General features: G+C 50.7%; 2 protein-coding genes and 1 non-coding gene across 3 annotated transcripts; 2 read left to right on the top strand and 1 right to left on the bottom strand.

Annotated features, from left to right (window-relative positions):
* Positions 1-234: 234 nt before the first annotated feature.
* On the top strand, positions 235-15633 carry LOC131206126 (glutamate decarboxylase). The gene is made up of 7 exons (XM_058198542.1): positions 235-596; positions 681-758; positions 5046-5285; positions 8147-8715; positions 8812-8879; positions 11426-11504; positions 12174-15633. The coding sequence occupies exons 2-7, from the start codon at positions 695-697 to the stop codon at positions 12690-12692; spliced, it is 1539 nt and encodes a 512-aa protein (XP_058054525.1). The 5' UTR covers positions 235-596; positions 681-694; the 3' UTR covers positions 12693-15633.
* Positions 4749-4821, top strand: Trnaa-agc (transfer RNA alanine (anticodon AGC)). Its single transcript has one exon. It is a non-coding gene; the product is annotated as a tRNA-Ala (tRNA).
* On the bottom strand, positions 15626-17314 carry LOC131206127 (fumarylacetoacetase). The gene is made up of 4 exons (XM_058198543.1): positions 17084-17314; positions 16942-17025; positions 16140-16875; positions 15626-16043 (listed from the first exon to the last, which is right to left on the bottom strand). Exons 1-4 carry the CDS (start codon positions 17162-17164, stop codon positions 15697-15699), a joined length of 1248 nt encoding a protein of 415 aa, XP_058054526.1. The 5' UTR covers positions 17165-17314; the 3' UTR covers positions 15626-15696.
* Positions 17315-17417: the final 103 nt, after the last annotated feature.

The raw sequence follows: 17417 nt of genomic DNA, 5'->3' as shown, positions 1-17417 counted from the left end.
ACCCAGCGGCTAGCGGTGAAGTGGGTGCTCCCAAACGATGACGTAATCGCACCAACCCACACAGTTCGGAATCGTACGCTCGGCGCGTAGGAGATCCTGGCGCGGTCCTTGCAGCCGGGCAGCCGAACCCGAAGAAGCCTTCGGATGCGGAACGGAGCTAGAACGCCGTTTTGTAGGTCGAGCAACGCTTCCCAGCGGTCACAGCTCGTGAGAACGTCGGACAGTACGGTTTTGTCTCGAGAACCAGTTCTTCGGTAGCCCGTGTCGGGGTCATCGCTGTGTGTGCAGAACGTGCGTGAACATTCGTGGCAAGTGGCTCTCCTCGGGTGTGACGGTTTTTTGGCTGTGAAAATTCACCAAACCCAAAGGGAAACCCATCATCACCGGGAGAATCGCACGGAATCGAGCGCCATTTTCCCACCATCGCTCCAACCGATCGATTGTTCTGTGAGGCTGTGTTACGTAATCTGTGACTTGCTACCCGTACATCGAAGCGTGGATTAAGAGTGAAAAGCTTCGGGAAACAGGTCGAAAACGTAGCCCGTCTCGTACGTTCTGCTAACACATCCGTCAGTGAGACACCAACTCGTCGAAAGGTAGGTAGTTGAGAGGCTGGAAGACAACAACATTCAAATTTTCAAATATTCACCAATTTTCCGTCATATTCTCTCTTTGATTAGGGCACGAAGGCAACATGACGTCGATAAACGTGGACAAATACAAACTGTCCGACAAAACGGCAAAGCTCACGGCCAAAGGTAGGTTACGTAACGCGTAATTGCGTAGTCGGGAGTGATCGCTCGTTGAACGATTCGCATATAAATTTTGCTTTGCGATTAATCGTTCAGAACGACAAGCTTTGATAAGAGAATTGTAATCACACTCGCAAACCGTAATCGTAATCGAAACGGAACGAAATGGATCTCGTTTAATTTTCGCCCTCCCAGCGTAAGGTCTCTCGAATGGCCGAATGGAAAACCATCATTTCGGTTCATCCTTGAAAAGGAAGGGGTCCCATTAGAGAAGTGCGCAGCAGCAATGCGTTTGGTGCCATTTCTGGGCGCTGTGTGATCTTCCATTAATTTTAACAACCCAAGCATCGTTGGCATCAAATGACCTTCATTAGGGCAGAAACCCGTTACAAAGTACTCCAATTTGTAACGCTGGGATCGGAACGCGATGGAGAAGGTGGCCAAGATGGCCACACGAGCAAACAGGACACTGCTTTTTTTTCTCTGCCTGCCCGTTATAGAGACCCCTAGCTTCAAGTTGCGCAGGTTCTGACGAGCGCAGGTTCATGCGCCATGCGCTGCCCCGGAGGGTGTTCTAGAGAGGAGCCACTACAGCGCTTCCGTTGGCTGGGTAAATGGCCGGACCCGATCGATCGTTACACAACTCGGGGGCCGGGTTTGCCCTAAATTGTAGCGAACGGGTATTCCGGAGGCTGTTGACGTCAGAGACACTTTCTTGCTCGTGGGCCTTGGAATTGTCCTAAATGTTTACGTTTTTTTTTACCAGGTGTTTACTACTGTTACGTAACACTCGGAGTCCTGGATCTGGACTGCGCATGTGTAACAGAGGGCAACATTTTGTCTGGGTTTTATATTGTGGATTTGAGTTGGGATTGGAGCCCAAGATGGGAGCTAATTTTCAATAATTTGACTTGATTTTTGAAGGTCATTTTTTATCACTTTGTGGAATGTAAAAGTCGCAGTGCAGCAGTCAGGTCTTTCGGGGTAAATCTGTTTTTCCCTCACAATTTGAGATGTCTGCAAATATGAATTCGGTGTTCTCATTGTTGTCCCTGTGCTCTTCCTTTCAACAATCTCTGCACAAAACGACGGTACCACTTGGTCCGTGTGACAGCCACCAAAAGGCCAACTTCCGTCGGCGACAAGCAGTCTGCGGCAAGTGTTACTTCCCCGTGCGCCATCCCAATCCCGTACTACAATATGTTTTGTGATATGAAAATGTTTGCCATACCCGGGCGCACACCATTGTTGGCCGAGGGGACGCACTTCCGACGGCCCTCTTTGCTGATGGCTGCAAAATATGACACGATGCTATTGACACAAAGCAAGGGCTCGTCTGGGAAATGGGGAACCAGTTCCCAGTTTTTCCCCTTTCTGTTGAAGCTTTGAATTTTGCACCAACTATTTATCATTTTGTAAAGTCACTCCTGGGCCGAGTTTCACGGCGAAACGAAAATGCTTCACTGCAATTCGGACGGCGCAGAGGAATTCGAAGAATGTGGTCGTTTATTAAATTTTCCCGTGCCCCAGAGGCAGAGGAAAGAAAAACAGACCGAACACAAATTCCATGTCCTTCGTGTGTGCTTGTGTGCGCGGTAGAGCAAAATGCCAACCCCCGGAAGGACATCGGCAAGGGCCACCGCCGACCGGCGACGTGTCATTCGGGCCGCGTGGAGGGCGCAAATATTTGGCTACCGATATAAAACCGATTATCTACACTTTAACGGATCGTTAGTTGCAGACATAATTGAAATCACTCGTGCGCAACCCGACCGACGGCCAGGGATGGCCAGGGCGGTGTGCTTCTGGTGCCCGGGATCTGGTTCGGGTCACCCTGCCTTGCTGTGGCGCGATGGCTACTTTCAGGACCTACTCACTTTGCGGAAGCTGCGCTGTATGCTGTTTGGTCCTGCAGAAGGTCCTACAGTGGAGTGGTGCGCTTTGACCTGTCAGGAAAATGCATGACACGCATCAGGACACTCTGTGCGAGGGCTGTTGGCGCGAGCCGCAATATCTTGAGATGCCCGATAAGCTGAGATGCCATTCTGCGGAGGGGAAAACTTTCCCAAGGAAGGCGCCTTACGTTTCTGACAGCTGTTGGGAAAATGGGAAACAAGATGTATCTTTGGGTGTTTGCCTTGTCATTTCTGAATGAGTGCAGCGAGGCATGTTATCAAGAACTGAGAAACATCACCGAAAGCTAAAGCGAAAGGTGGCCGATAAGGTGGGCCAAACTTAATAAGAAAACTTTCTTCACTCGAAATCCCGTTCATTCATTTTGCTCATGAAAAGCATTCCTTCGCCTTTTTCCATTTTCCAGAGAACAGAAAGTATACATTCTGTAAAAGACATAATAGATTTATCATTCTCATTCTTATCTCGCGGGTTACGATAGCTGCCGAAATGTGATCCTTTTGTTGCGTGGGTCCACAATGCACAGAAGGCCGATGAAAACGAACACGGTTGCGCCTTCCTGGGCCATTCTTTTTCACGGGTCACCGCAAGGTTATCATGCTCGCAAGGAGATGCGCCCCATCGAACGAGACGAGCTCTTGCCCAACCGGGTTCCATCTCGAACCCTGCCCGTCTGTGTTCTACGCGAGGGGAGAAAATCAATTTCCTATTCATTCGCCGAAGGATTAGGCCAATGATGAATAGATAGATTGGCTACAACAGCTCTTCGGCTGCGGTTCCGTCGGAGGTCTAGTCTATAAAAATCGTTTTTCACCATTCTCCCCAGACGACCGACCATTACTGAGGAGGAGGCCCTAATACCTGTCAATATGGTCCATTTTTTATCAGCGTCATGGGCCACCTGATCAACGCCGTCGGTGATGGGTCCCGTGGGGGATTCTCGGTGTTTGGCGAACGGGGGATTAGGTTTGCCACATCGCAGCCTGTGCGCAGGGCGCGAGGGTTGGCCAATGTTTACTACTTCATACCACCAGCGGCAAAGAGTTTCTGAACATGGTTTAACCTTCTCCACGCCGGCCAATAGAGGCATTCGCCGAGAATCCTTAATTAAAACGATATCAACGCTAATTGTTCAAATGAAACACATTCTTTCGTGATTCCTGGTTCGCTGCTCCGGCGGAGTGGAATAATAGGGGCGCTCATGTTTCATCCCCTAAGCCGCCGGGATTCCCGCAGCGTCCCTCTGACGCTGATGGACGAAAATGGGGAAATAAATAGCATCGAAATGTCGCGAAGGGTTGCCTCGCACTCGCACTTGTCGGCGTGCGCCAAACCGGAGGGCTTTAATATTGAAATCCCTTCGAGGACGAATTGTTGCATTAAACCGACACTCGAACCGGCACCGGCTTGAGCGGCAACCGGTCGGACGCAATCCACTCTCTGCCCAAGGGGTGGCCACTGCGCTGAAGGTATTTACGTCAGGTTCCGGTGCGATGGATCGAGGGAGCACCACGGGCAAATTGATTCCAGACAACGAGGGCGCCCTCTTGCAGTGCGGGAAATTTTATTGCAAAAATAACTGCTAATTGAGGATTTTTGAAATAGTTCTGCGAGCGGGCTAGAAATTTTGTTTTTCTTGTTAGCATAAATCGACATATTTGCATTAGATGGTACTCTCGCATCTTCGGGGTTATGCAAAGCTATGCTCGTAAAATATGCTCTGGTGCGGTGGCTATAACCGTTCCTTTTTGAGGTAGTAGTCCTTATTTATAGATCACGGACCACGGGCTATTTTTAATACAGAGCAGACCGTTTTCTAGGGCGCTGTCTGTTAGTACACCTTTCACGACCGACGCCTGGCGAGTGGGGACACAATCGAGGGATTGTCGACGCTGTCGCTACGCGGCTGCGGTATGCTGACGTGCGCGAAAGCGTGTGCTGGGGTCAGTTTAATCGGATCGACCGAACCAGATCGCGTTCACTCAACGGTGGGGCGTTGTTTTATGCTGTGGAGCTGGCTGTTCGGAAAGTGGGTTAAATGTAGTGTGTTTTATTGAGCCTTCATCGGTCAACACCCAACCGGGGGGTGTAGCTCAGATGGTAGAGCGCTCGCTTAGCATGTGAGAGGTACCGGGATCGATACCCGGCATCTCCAAGTAACGAAATAATTTTTTTAAGCCCCATAAAACAGCCGTTAAGTCAAGCAGACCGCCGATAGTCGAAAAGCGAAGATTTACTTAATGTTTTTGACAAAACTAAAGTCATTGTGCGTTATCAATCCAAACTATCCTTCGCACGTGGTGCTGATTGCAGATAGCGAACTAGCTTTAAAACTCGTATCAAAGTCCATTAAATTCACTCCACCCTGCTCCTTCACAGACATCATTCCGGTCGTCCAGTCGTCGGACTCGGCCGAGACTCGCGAGTTTCTGCACACAATCGCCGAGCTGCTGGTCGACTATGTCAACGTACAGAACGACCGGAAGGAGAAGATCCTCGACTTCCACCACCCGGAGGACATGAAGAAGCTGCTCACGCTGGACATCCCCGAGCAGGCGGTCACACTGCAACAGCTGGTGAAGGACTGCGCCATGACGCTGAAGTACCAAGTGAAGACGGGTAAGTTTGTTTGGCGGCCCTTTTGGGGACGCAACAGAAATTGGAACCGAAAAGGACAACAGCAAATCGTTGGCTGGGAACCCTTCGCTGCAAGATGGCGCCACATAAATGGGAAAATAACGAAAAGTAGACGTATATCCGGATCAACATCAAACCCATCCGGCCCGGTTTTGTCGGGGACCGACCAGCGGGGACGGCAACAAATGCGTTCCACAAATTGGGCAACATTTTACCTTTTCGTCCTTCCACCGTCGGATTGTAGCTAATGCTGCCGGCGTGAAAAGCCGTGCCACCGTGGCAACCTACTTACAAGTGTTCGCAGGGCGTTGATTGAACGGGCGGCACAATCTGGAACGGACGCGTCAGGTTGGCCCAAGAACCATTTATTACTCGGCCGTTGCGTTGCGAGGGACACTTGGAACCATGTTTCGGCCGCGCTGCCCGGAGAGTGCTGCCTCTCATTAGGTTGCCCATTTAGAAGCAATTAACTTCACCTCGCCATAATTCCTGTGAGCATTCGTTTAATAAGCGACGCCGAAACTTTCCAAGATGGCCGGCAGGATCCCCGGGTTGGAGTTTGTTGGCCGGATATTACCGGGCCTTATCATGCCACGGCTAGCGGGTGCTTCCTGTCATAACCGACGGGCGGGCGTTCGGATTCGAGATAAAATCGGATCCTCTTCAGTGGGTGCTTAAGATGTCCCTGGAAAAAGCGGCTGAAATTCGACACCCTCTTCAGCCTCTCGCCACAAGACTCCTAATCTGATTGTGCACTGTGTGCAAAGGACCGCAATTTCTGGTGTGGGAAAGCGCAGTTCGAACGTGCGATATCAATCACCCTAGCGAAGGTCCTAACGAATTTTGGGAACTGTTTTTAAGCAACTCTCTGGCACAAAACGATTTTTAATGAAACTTTCCACAAAACAGAATGTGCGGAATGAAGAATCAATTCCAAGACTTTCGGGGTTCCCACCGAGCGGCCACCCTCTCGGTCGGTCGGCTTCCGGACGTCAAAAGGCACTTTTCGCCTGTTCGGACACGTGGCTGAGATTAGATCAATAAACAGCAATAAATAGCGAGGGGACCGACGTAAACCGACATTTCCTGCGAACCCGGGCGTTCCTGCGAACCATTTGCAGCGATGCGTGTGACGAGGATGTCAGCCACAGCCTCACAGTGTCGGCGGTGCGTGCCCCGGTGAGACAGCAGACTCCGCGAGCAAGTGAAATATGTTAATGCACGATGAATTAGGATTAAATTTCGGTTGTAAGAGGTTGCTGTTTTTTGTCGCTCAAACTCTCAGCCCCAGAGGTAGCAGATTGAGTGCATTTTATTACCACCTAATTCCATTATGCTTAAGCCAACACTGCGAAGGGGCTCCGGAGGCCACCCATCCGCTCTTCGGGAAGGACGAAAAAGGGATAAGGCGGTGCGACTGCCGTTGGCGTTGAATCAATTGTGTCGCCTATTCATCGTGGCGGTGTGTGGCTTGTGATTGATTGCGGTTTTTTGTTATCACCTCACCAGGGCCCTTCAGCATTAATTAATGTGGTAAGGCGGCACACCCAGGGCGGTGAAAAGTTGTGCCGATGAGGGCAATTGTGCTGTGTTTAATAGAAAAACTTTCACACAATGTCCTTCCAATACGTCCCATGTCCTAGGCAAGTGCCGACCAGAAGATGATGCTAGAGCCCACTAGGAGTCCTCCGTAAGGGAAGGAACTCCTTAAGGATCCCTTTCAAGCATCTTCAAACGATTTTGTGTGTTAAGCGTTGGGTCAATTGAATTCTAGGCGTTCCGAAGTTAGTTTTTACTAGATAACTTTTTTTTTAAATTTATTTCCTTTAATTGGTTTCCTTTTTTCTATAAAAATAGTCAGTTTCTATAAATATTAAACAAATAAAAGCATCAGAGCTAGTGTGTTTTTTTATGGTAGGAAAAGATGCTTTATGCCACATTACGACACAATAGCATCCCATCTAGCCCGTATCCTTTATCTATTGCTCGTTCTCTCTCGCGTAATCCGTTTATCTTGCGGTGACCTAAACCCCCGCGATTTCTGCACCCTATTCTGCTTCACTGCACACAATGCAATCGAACTCGGTGCTACCCTCGGCGCTAACCACACGCATCGTGCCTCTTCCGGAAGCCGGAAGTGTCGCAGGACGGCCGCCGGCAACCTGCCCCCCTTTCGGTGCGGTTCAATAGAATCGCAATCAGGATTTCAGGATTCCACAAACCCGGCCGAGTGTATCGATGTAATGGAATAGAAAATGGTTTGGCCCGATTCGATCCGTGGCCGAAGGGTTAGCGAAGAGTATCGCGTCGTAATCCTCGTCGGTCGGGCCGGGAACCCTCACATCACCCGGGTGCGGAGTGTTGATTGTTGACATTCTTCATCCTATTGTATGTCCCTCTCTGGAAGTTGCTTGTGAAATTTTAATCCTTTTCGCAAACAACGCGCTTCACGCGCGATGCGATGTCTCCGAGTTTGGAGTGTGGTCCGAGCATCTGCTTTAGGTCCGATAGTGGTCGAGCGACATTTACATAAGCCCCCGGGATCTCGGATGTGGCGAGAGGGCATGATAAGAGCAACGCAGTTCTTTCAGTGTTTCGGGCTCGGTGAAGAGCAATTCGGTGCGGTATTATGAGCGGGATGAGCGACCGATCACGGGATGGCAGGTTGGATCATTACGCTACATTTAGCACGGCAAGTGATTGTCTAGCGCTGCCTGGCCCGGCATGAGTCCGGCGACGCTCATAATTAATGATCCAGATTAGGCCTTAAAGCTGGGCGATTTCGGGGCACTCGCAGTGATGGATTGGACAGGAGTCTATTAAAGGTAGTCGCTTTCCGCTAGGCCATCCGCATTTCTTCAACCAACTGTCGTGCGGGCTGGACGTGGTTTCGATGGCTGGTGAGTGGCTGACGGCGACGGCCAACACCAACATGTTCACGTACGAGATTGCACCGGTGTTCATCCTGATGGAGAACGTCGTCCTGTCGAAGATGCGCAAGATCATCGGCTGGGACGGTGGCGACTCGATCCTGGCGCCGGGCGGTTCCATCTCGAACCTGTACGCGTTCCTGGCCGCCCGCCACAAGATGTTCCCGAACTACAAGGAACACGGCGCCCGTGCCTTACCCGGTGAGCTGGTGATGTTCACGTCCGATCAGTGTCACTACTCGATCAAGTCGTGCGCCGCCGTGTGCGGACTCGGCACGGACAACTGCGTGATGGTGCCGTCCGACGAGCACGGCAAGCTGATCCCGGCCGAGCTCGAGCGGCTCATCCTGGAGCGGAAGGCACGCGGCCAGATCCCGTTCTTCGTGAACGCGACCGCCGGCACCACGGTGCTCGGGGCGTTCGATCCGATCAACACCATTGCCGACATCTGCGAGAAGTACAACTGCTGGTTCCATGTTGATGTAAGTAGCCAGACTCTCCTATTGTTTGTGTTTTACTCTTTCTTAACGTTTTTCTGTTTCCAAACATTAAACCAAGTTTCCGTTCCTTTGTTTTAGGCTGCCTGGGGTGGTGGACTCCTGCTGTCCAACAAGTACCGCCATCCGCGCTTCGATGGCATCGAGAGGTATGTGTCGGTCTTGATCCCTAGCCCTTGCCATTATTTTCCGACTCCAACTCGCCCTTTTTTGTGGGACAAAAATCGATACGCTGGCCACGCACGCATCCCACCGACCAGCATAAGCAGTCGCACCATCCTTTCTCTCTCGTCGAGTCGAGTGCTGCAATTAGGAAAACAACGCGCTTTAATCTCTTTGCTAGCTGACAAAAAAGAGGGAAAAAAATGGCAACGCTCGGCTGGAGTCAAACAATCACGGCCTCAAGGAGCCGTTCCGCCGCTCAGCTGTTTCCGCCGAACGAGCCTTCGGGTTGGCGGCTTTAATCACTCACCCGACTGTCAAAACGGCCTCACACAATGACGGCCTCTCCTGTGGGGAGGGTGGCCGGGAGCGCAATGCTGCGCTGACACCATGTGGGAAGTTGTCCGTCAATCCGTCGTCGGTGGGCACCACATCCGTCCCTTTCGGGCGTGGTTCCGGAACCCACCGAGAGGCCCCTCCAAATGGCCTCCAGCACCTGCTGGCAAGTGGGACAAAAGTGTAATCATTCTTCGGTCGCATGTCTGTGCGGGTTTGGCAAAAGAATTTTCTTTAAAATGAAAACTAACGGCACGGGAAAATCGGTCGGGGCCGGAGACGGCGGAACGTAACAAAAGAGTGAGGAAAATTAAAATACCGAACCGTGAAAAGTCAGGAAGCGGTGCCAGTCCTTCGGAGGGCAGAGGCCAACATTACGGCCAACTGCTGCACAGGAATCCTTTTTCTTCGGGATCTCTCTCTCTCTCTTTCTTCCGCTCCGTATCCCTCCGCTATTGATTTCCGTAGGTCGGGTGCCGGCTTGTTCCGGTAGTAAAGCGGCCGGACGGAAATGGTACGCATCGGAGGCTACTGTAACTAATTGTTACGAAATTAAATTCCTTCGACAGGGGTCTTGGGGGGTTAGGCAACAGCTTGGCCGACATGTGCCTACGATGGATGATGGGGTCGATTGAACCGTGAAGGATGCTACCGTTTGGCGTTCTTGCAGGAAGAATGAAATGAATTGTCTTTACGCTGCTTCTATTTTGTGAATTTTACCAAAACAGGACGATTTCACTTTTAAATATTCTTACAAAGAGAGTGACACGAAAAATGTAGAATCCGTTCGACATGTTTTGCATGTTGTGTTAGAATCAATTGCATATCATGCCAATTACGTGGGCCAATCCTGTGTGGCCTATTTTTTATGTCATGTGCTTCAAAATCGGCCTCGCTTTTCGATCGTTGCATAATTAATCATAGCCACCCGGCAGCCCCGGTTGTCCCGAATCAGGCTAAATCTGCCCGATCATTAACGGCACGGCCACTGGGCTTGCTGGCACCACCTCGGCAGCATGAAACTGTCATTAGGCTAAAAGCTTTCCGGCCGATTTTGAAAGTGGGCCGACTGGTGAAAGTGCGCCGCCAGAAAGTTAACGGAAAATGAATTGTAATTTTATGATAATCCTTCCGGTGGACCGCAAAAACCGAGTCGTTTTGGTGCCTTTTGTGCAGGGCAAACCACGAAAACCCATGCCGGAACGGGAATTGAGTAACAATTAGCGTTAAGAGATACGATTGGAAGGATTTTCCTGGGCTTTCCGGATCAGTTTTACAGCAAAATTGTCCGACAGGCGCGGTGTTAAATTTAATTAAAATTCTCAGGTTTTTACCGTTCACAAGCACCACGGAAGAGTGGCTAAATATTTCATTAATTTCCCAACTCCCCAACACTCCCAACCCGGCGCACTACGGCGAGGGTTACAGCAACGCAGGGCTTCAACAGCCCCGCTGTATGGACACTGTAGTTTAGCGTTTAAAATTAATTGTGGAAATGGCGCTTAAAAAGTGTGCATGAATTACGGGCAGATTATGAACGGGACATGTAGAGCGCTCCGTTGGGCTTTAAAAATTAGCCCACGCCGAGAGTACGGGCCACAGTTTATCAAAAGCGTGACTGGTGTAATCCTGGCCCGAGAAATGATTACACCTGCGACACCTTAACTCTGCTGGCCGGAACGAATGAGCAGGGCTTCAAATGTTTCCAGTCCTTCCTTTGTGTTATATAACTTTATAGCATAGACATTCTTCATCCTGAGCTGTGCCCAGAAATTGAATTCCATTCTCGCTACTCCTTTTTATTAATCCGTAACGTCAACTTTGCTACTTCCTCCAGACGTCGGTGTCAACTCACCGGATAAAGTGCATTCAAATTTTCCTCGAATCTGTACAAACAGCGATAAGCTACTCTTGGTTCAAATGCAAATGTGAGCGCAATCTGTATTCGGCCGTTTCAGCACTGGGCGAGCTCATAAAAAAGTGGCCCTCGTTGTGTACATTAAATTAATTCCTAAACACTCCTTCGGGTATTGCGGTACCGCTGATGGTGGATGTTGTGGAAAAATTTGTCACCACACTGCCGTTACCCGGAGGAACCCCTTTTCGGGTCGGGTCGGGCACACCCTTCTGACAAGCGAACCCTTCGCCCTTCGCTAACCCACCAGACCGTTCAATGTCCCTTCCGCTTTTCTTCCAGATGCGACTCGATCACGTGGAACCCGCACAAGCTGATGGGAGCCCTGCTGCAGTGTTCATCGATTCACTTCAAGGAGGACGTAAGTTCAGGACTAGGGGTTGGTGGGCCTTACCGTGATTGAATTCGTGAGGTGCCGGGCGGTGTGTTTACGAACCGCCGGCCCTGACGTGATGAGCTCATAAATCAAGCGCATTTTAATATCAACAATATGGCGCCGGCCTTGCGATTTTTTTTTTGCGATAAAATTACCATTTTTACTGACTTCCGTGGTCAAACTAGAATCTATAAAATGGCACTGTTGCCATCCATTCCGCCCGTTGCGATGACCGGAGGCAGGTTGTACGGTGAGACGAGTGGCCCCAACTGCTGCCAGCGAACGGCCCATTCCGATGTTGGAAGTTTAGTCTAGTAATCTTTAAATCCTCCGAATAACTCCTCCGTCCTGTCGCGGGAAACAATTCGGCCCCGGTCCGATGCGGGAAAAGCGCTTAGGCAAATTGATGAACCATGTTCGGGCCGGTTTCACGCGGTTCGGGAGGATGATGCTATTTACTTTACGATTGATTGCTCGCCGTGCCCTTCGGTGGCAGATGTGCCGGTTTCCATGAGTGTTACACAACTCAATCAAGCGGTTCGGACACTTATGCGGGAGTGGCGAACTGTGGGAAGATACGTCGGATTTTTGGGATCGTTTCTCGAAAACGGGGTTCTGAAATTGTGAACTAGTAAGGCTTCTCTCGCGTTCTAGGGCCTCCTGATTAGCTGCAACCAGATGTCGGCCGAGTACCTGTTCATGACCGACAAACTGTACGACATCAGCTACGACACCGGCGACAAGGTGATCCAGTGCGGTCGCCACAACGACGTCTTCAAGCTGTGGCTGCAGTGGCGCTCGAAGGGTACGGAGGGCTTCGCCAAGCACATGGACCATCTGATGGAGCTGACCGAGTACGAGGTGCGCCGCATCCGGCAGCAACCGGACAAGTTCCACCTGATCATGGAGCCGGAGCTGGTGAACGTGTCGTTCTGGTACATTCCGAAGCGTTTGCGTGGAGTGCCGCACGACGCGAAGAAGGAACAGGAGCTGGCCCGGATCTGTCCCATCATCAAGTCGCGCATGATGCAATCCGGCACGCTGATGGTCGGTTACCAGCCGGACGATCGTCGCCCGAACTTTTTCCGCTCGATCATCTCGTCGATCGCCGTCACCGAGGCCGACGTAGATTTCATGCTCAACGAGATCGACCGTCTCGGGCAAGACCTGTAAGAGGTGCCAGTGTCGTTAGTGTCGCCGCAGGCATTGTTTGGGGTTGGTGTCTCCGTGCGCAGTCCGACGGGAGACCCAGTGAACCCTGTTCCTGTCGCTAGCTGCCGGGAGCTCGGAGGGGCAGCTGACATTTTAATCAACCAATGAGTATCAGTTATGAAGACATATCAATATATCTTCAACAAGTTGTTGTGTTTCACATTCCAAAGCGAAAAAAAAACAAACATACGAATGCTTTATTGATGTCACAGTCTGTGAGATTTTTCTTAGGAAGGCTTAGAGGAGGAACTTAGATCCATCGTTTCTAGAAAACGTTTTCGTTATCCATGTCACGGACATATCAGATGGTTTATCTCTCTTTTTGAGTTTACGTGTTCTGCATGTTCTGCTGAAAAGAATCACTTTGACGATCGGTAGACCTAGCCGTAGAGAATTAAGTTCCCCACAAGGACCCCGTTTTGCTAGGTTCGTCCCCTAGACATAACTATTTACCCTAAACCTTGACTGTTGAATCCCAGCCGCGGGGCGCGGGAAACCCAATTATATATATACAACAATCGCAAAACGGTAACCGTAGAGATATACTATATATACACGTATATACACAGCCACCCAGTAACACCCTAAGGACCGCAAAATACACACTAAATCGGCCGGCGAGAATGCGAGGCTCTGCGAGATGGCATTGCGATCCCAGCATAGTCCGCGAATTCTGCCGTTTGCGTAGATGTGTTTTAATTCAAATTCACACTGGCCCTCCCCGGCACGGCACTCATAGGCGGACATCATTGCGTACAGCAGCCCATTTCAATGTACCTTAAACCCTACATTCGGTTCGGCCAGACCTTCGCGGGGGGGTTTACGTAAGCACATCCTGTGGCGAAGCTGGTGGCCGAGTGTAGATTGAAAAGTCATTTGAACAAAAAATTACCTACTGGTCTATGTGTAGTGTCGCAATAACAGCCACGGAAACGTTCTGGCGAAAGTTCATCCTACAGTCCGTTTCCGCTTTCGCCAAGTATAATCGACCGACAGCGTATCCTAAACGGAGGCATTTATGGCTACGGCCTCGAAACTATCCTAGGTTGTGTGGTGCGTATCTGTGTCAGTTTTGTGCGATTGATTTTGCCGTTTAGTTCCGATTCGTCCTCCATCGCGCGTGCTCGACCAGAGCACCGTGCAAGGACCGTAGACTGTGACAATGTGTATATATTAGGCTTCTAGGTATGTTAACGCTTACTGTCTCCTGTCTCCTACCGTCGAGTGAAGGGATTTGGGTGAAAAGAGAGTTAGAGAAAGTAGTGCGAAGAAGTGTAAGAAGTGTATAGAACGGTGCGCTACGGTGCGGTTGAAACGAAGCGCAACCTGTAACCTGACTGAGAATGTTATCGCCACGCGAATATTGTTGATACTGATTGCAGTCCAGCCGGTTAGGTTGGAGCACGTGTTCCACGACGACGAGATAGCCTGCGGTAGTGCTGGGAGACAGATCGTCGATGATCAGCTCTAGGGGCGGCCAGCAGACAGGATATTAAATTTGCCAGAGTTTAGACAAACATGGACGCACGGTAAGGGACAAGAGCTCCACTTGTTTTGCCTTATCCTGGCCACAACTGAGTTGCCTCTCGTTGCATTTTATTTTCCATTTTGGCACAGCCAGTTAGGAGGGTTAGGTTCCGTGTATGTAATTCGTTCTCCATTTCTGCAGCCAAAGAGTTCAACGGACGCAATGCAAAGCATTTAACGCGTGGTCTACGTTACTAGAGCAGTGGCCACGTGTGCACACGTGTGTAGGTTATATCGTACTGTGCTTAGGAATTTAACTTTGCCAAGACGAATGGTAAACGAACACGTAGTGGGTATGATTTTAGTAGAACCCTAATTTTAAGACGACTGTTTGAGGCGGTCTGCTCTCCGTCGGGCTCAGGGGCGCGATGTGGAGCTGTGGACGGAACCAAGTTCCGGAACCGGGCTCGGCATCGGCATCGGGAGCCTGCCAGGATAGGGAACTGATGCGAACAGTGAAACGACAAAATCACAAAGTCTTCCTTCAAATGAAATGTTAATTAATCAACGATTCATGCTCACTCTCAGATACGCTCATTTGTTGGCACGGGACGGCTGGTGGCCCCCTCGGGTAGCCGGAAGTGCACGAGCACATCGAGCCAGATCGAGCCGCCCCGGTCGTCCCGGTGCCCTATTTGTATATTTCATCTGAACAGTGATGTGAATCGTTTATGTAATGTATCGGGTGGCGAGAGATGAAACACACAAACATATATATGCAAAAATCGAAATGGACAAAACTACGAAACAACCTTATTGCTGTACAATGTCGAGCGCGCGGAAAGGAAGCCAATATATCACACGAAATCCAAACACTGGTGCAGCGCAAAACAAATTAATTGCTCCACTTTAGTCCCCAACGGTTTGCTTTAGAGGTTCGAAGTTGCCATAAACGCATTTACACGCAGATAAAGGGAAATGAGCTTTCCCCCGTCGTATTGGTTTTTGGTAAACGTGTCGCCGACCGATCGTAACCGTTGTAAAGAAAACATGTTATTTTTGCCCCTGGCCGGGCACGTTGAGTAGTGTCAGCTACTCTCAGTCCCCTCCCTTCCGGATACCTTCCATTTCCTGCCGCATAAACGGGGACTGCAACATTAGCATGTAAAGTACGAAGGCCGGTACGAGGAATTGGACCGCCAAATGTATGCCAAAATCGGTGAAACGAGAACAAATCCCTACCTAGATGTTGTGTGTTGTTGAATGCAAAAAAACGAATATATTTCACACGCCGCAGTCGAGAAGCGACAACGAAGAAATCACTACAGCAATCCGATGAAGTACCCTCTGCAGGTGGATTCAAATGAAATAAATAAAGCGTATAATATCTATTGGCAATTGTAGATGGAAATACACATCGTTTTGCTTTCGCTGAGCGCAACATTGCAATGAGTTTATTTCACATTTGCATAGCAGAGTCATTGCCGTGTCCGAGAGTCTACTCGAACGGTGTTGCGGGTAGCACCAGACCGTGGCAAGAGCCGAACCCGATGCGAAGATCGCCATTGCTACAGTGACCGCGCACGATCACCTCGTCGTTGTCCTGCAGAAACTTGCGCGTCTCCCCGCCACCCAGCGGAACCGGTTTCGTACCCTTCCAGCTTAGCTCCAGCATCGAGCCGAACGAGTCGGACGCATCGCCACTGATCGTTCCAGATGCCATCAAGTCGCCCGGCTTCAGATTACACCCGGTAACTGTGTGGTGAGCGATCTGCTGCAGCGCCGTCCAGTACAGGTTTCGATAGTTCGACCGACAGACCGTTGTCGCTACGCCCGTAGAACTCGCTGCAAGAATGGAAGCATGAAGAAGAATACGGGTTCTAAAACAGGTTTCACTGTCATACAGGACCGGCTAGAATTCGACCGGTTCGAACAACGTACGCTTGATGTCGACTTCCAGTTTGATGTCGAAGTTAAACTTTTGCTCGTGGCGAAGATACGGAAACGGTTGCGGATCCTGCGGGAAGTTGTCCACCAGGAATGGTTCCAACGCGGCCACCGGCACCACCCACGGTGAGATGGTGGTTCCGAGGTTTTTCGCTGTAAACGGCCCCAGAGGCACGTACTCCCACTTTTGAATGTCCCGGGCGCTCCAGTCGTTCATCAGAACGAAACCGAACACACGTTTGGCCGCCTCTCCGACGGGAACTCTTTCCCCGAGCTGGGTCGGTGGACCACCGACCAGGAAGGCCATTTCTAGCTCAAAGTCAAACAACCGGCAGGGTCCGAAGGCGGGGTCAGCACCGTCCACCGGAAGTGTCTGTCCGTACGGGCGACGAATCGGGGTACCGGACACCACGACCGAACTGGCACGCCCATGGTAACCGACCGGAAGATGCTTCCAGTTGGGCATCAGCGCGTTCTCCTTGCCCCGGAACATCACCCCCACGTTGGTGGCGTGATGTATCGAAGAGTAGAAATCGGTGTAATCACCGATGTTGGCCGGAAGGTGCATTTTGGCATCAGACTGCGCCACCAGGGCACGAGTCTGCAGGGCGGCATCCTTGTGCAGCGGTGAACCAGTGAGCAGCAGTTCGCGGGTAATGCGTCGTACTTCGGCCCACGCTTCGCAGCCCAAGGCCATCAGGTCGTTGAGCACGGTAGCACCAAGAGCAGCCTTGACAAAATAAAGGATCGGTGAAGCTTGATCGGTGCACTGTGCTCGTGCCACGCTTTTACTTACCCTTAGGTTTTCCGGATAGAACTGCGCAACCTCCGCGAGGTCGAGAATCTTCTCGCCGATCGCCACTCCGATCCGGGCGGTAGGCTGAAGACAGAAAACCATCGTTAGACAAACCTGCTCAGTGCCGAAATCAATGTGTTACCTTGGCGGAGGTACTAAAGACACCATACGGAAGATTTTCGAGTGGGAAATCACTTCCCTGCGGTACGGAAACGAACGACATCTCGAAGCTCGGTGTCTGCGGCGGGGAGGCGAAGAGAAAAACACAACAAACACAAACCGCACCCACGATAAGCGGTAACCGCCGGTGGACAATCTTTGAGCTTGCTCCGGAGATAACTAACTTGAAGAATGCGTCGCAACTGGTTCCAAACCCGGCGGCGCAGCGCAGGTTGTTTACTTCCAGACCGCGGAGTTTATGCGATGTTTGTGTGCGTATTGGTCGCGGTCTCTAACGCGCTTCAAACGTATTCGTG

Source organism: Anopheles bellator, chromosome 1, assembly GCF_943735745.2.
Source record: "Anopheles bellator chromosome 1, idAnoBellAS_SP24_06.2, whole genome shotgun sequence".
NCBI classification, from domain to species: domain Eukaryota; kingdom Metazoa; phylum Arthropoda; class Insecta; order Diptera; family Culicidae; genus Anopheles; species Anopheles bellator.
The sequence above is the reverse complement of the archived record's forward strand: the minus strand, read 5'-3'. Positions and strand labels throughout refer to the sequence as shown.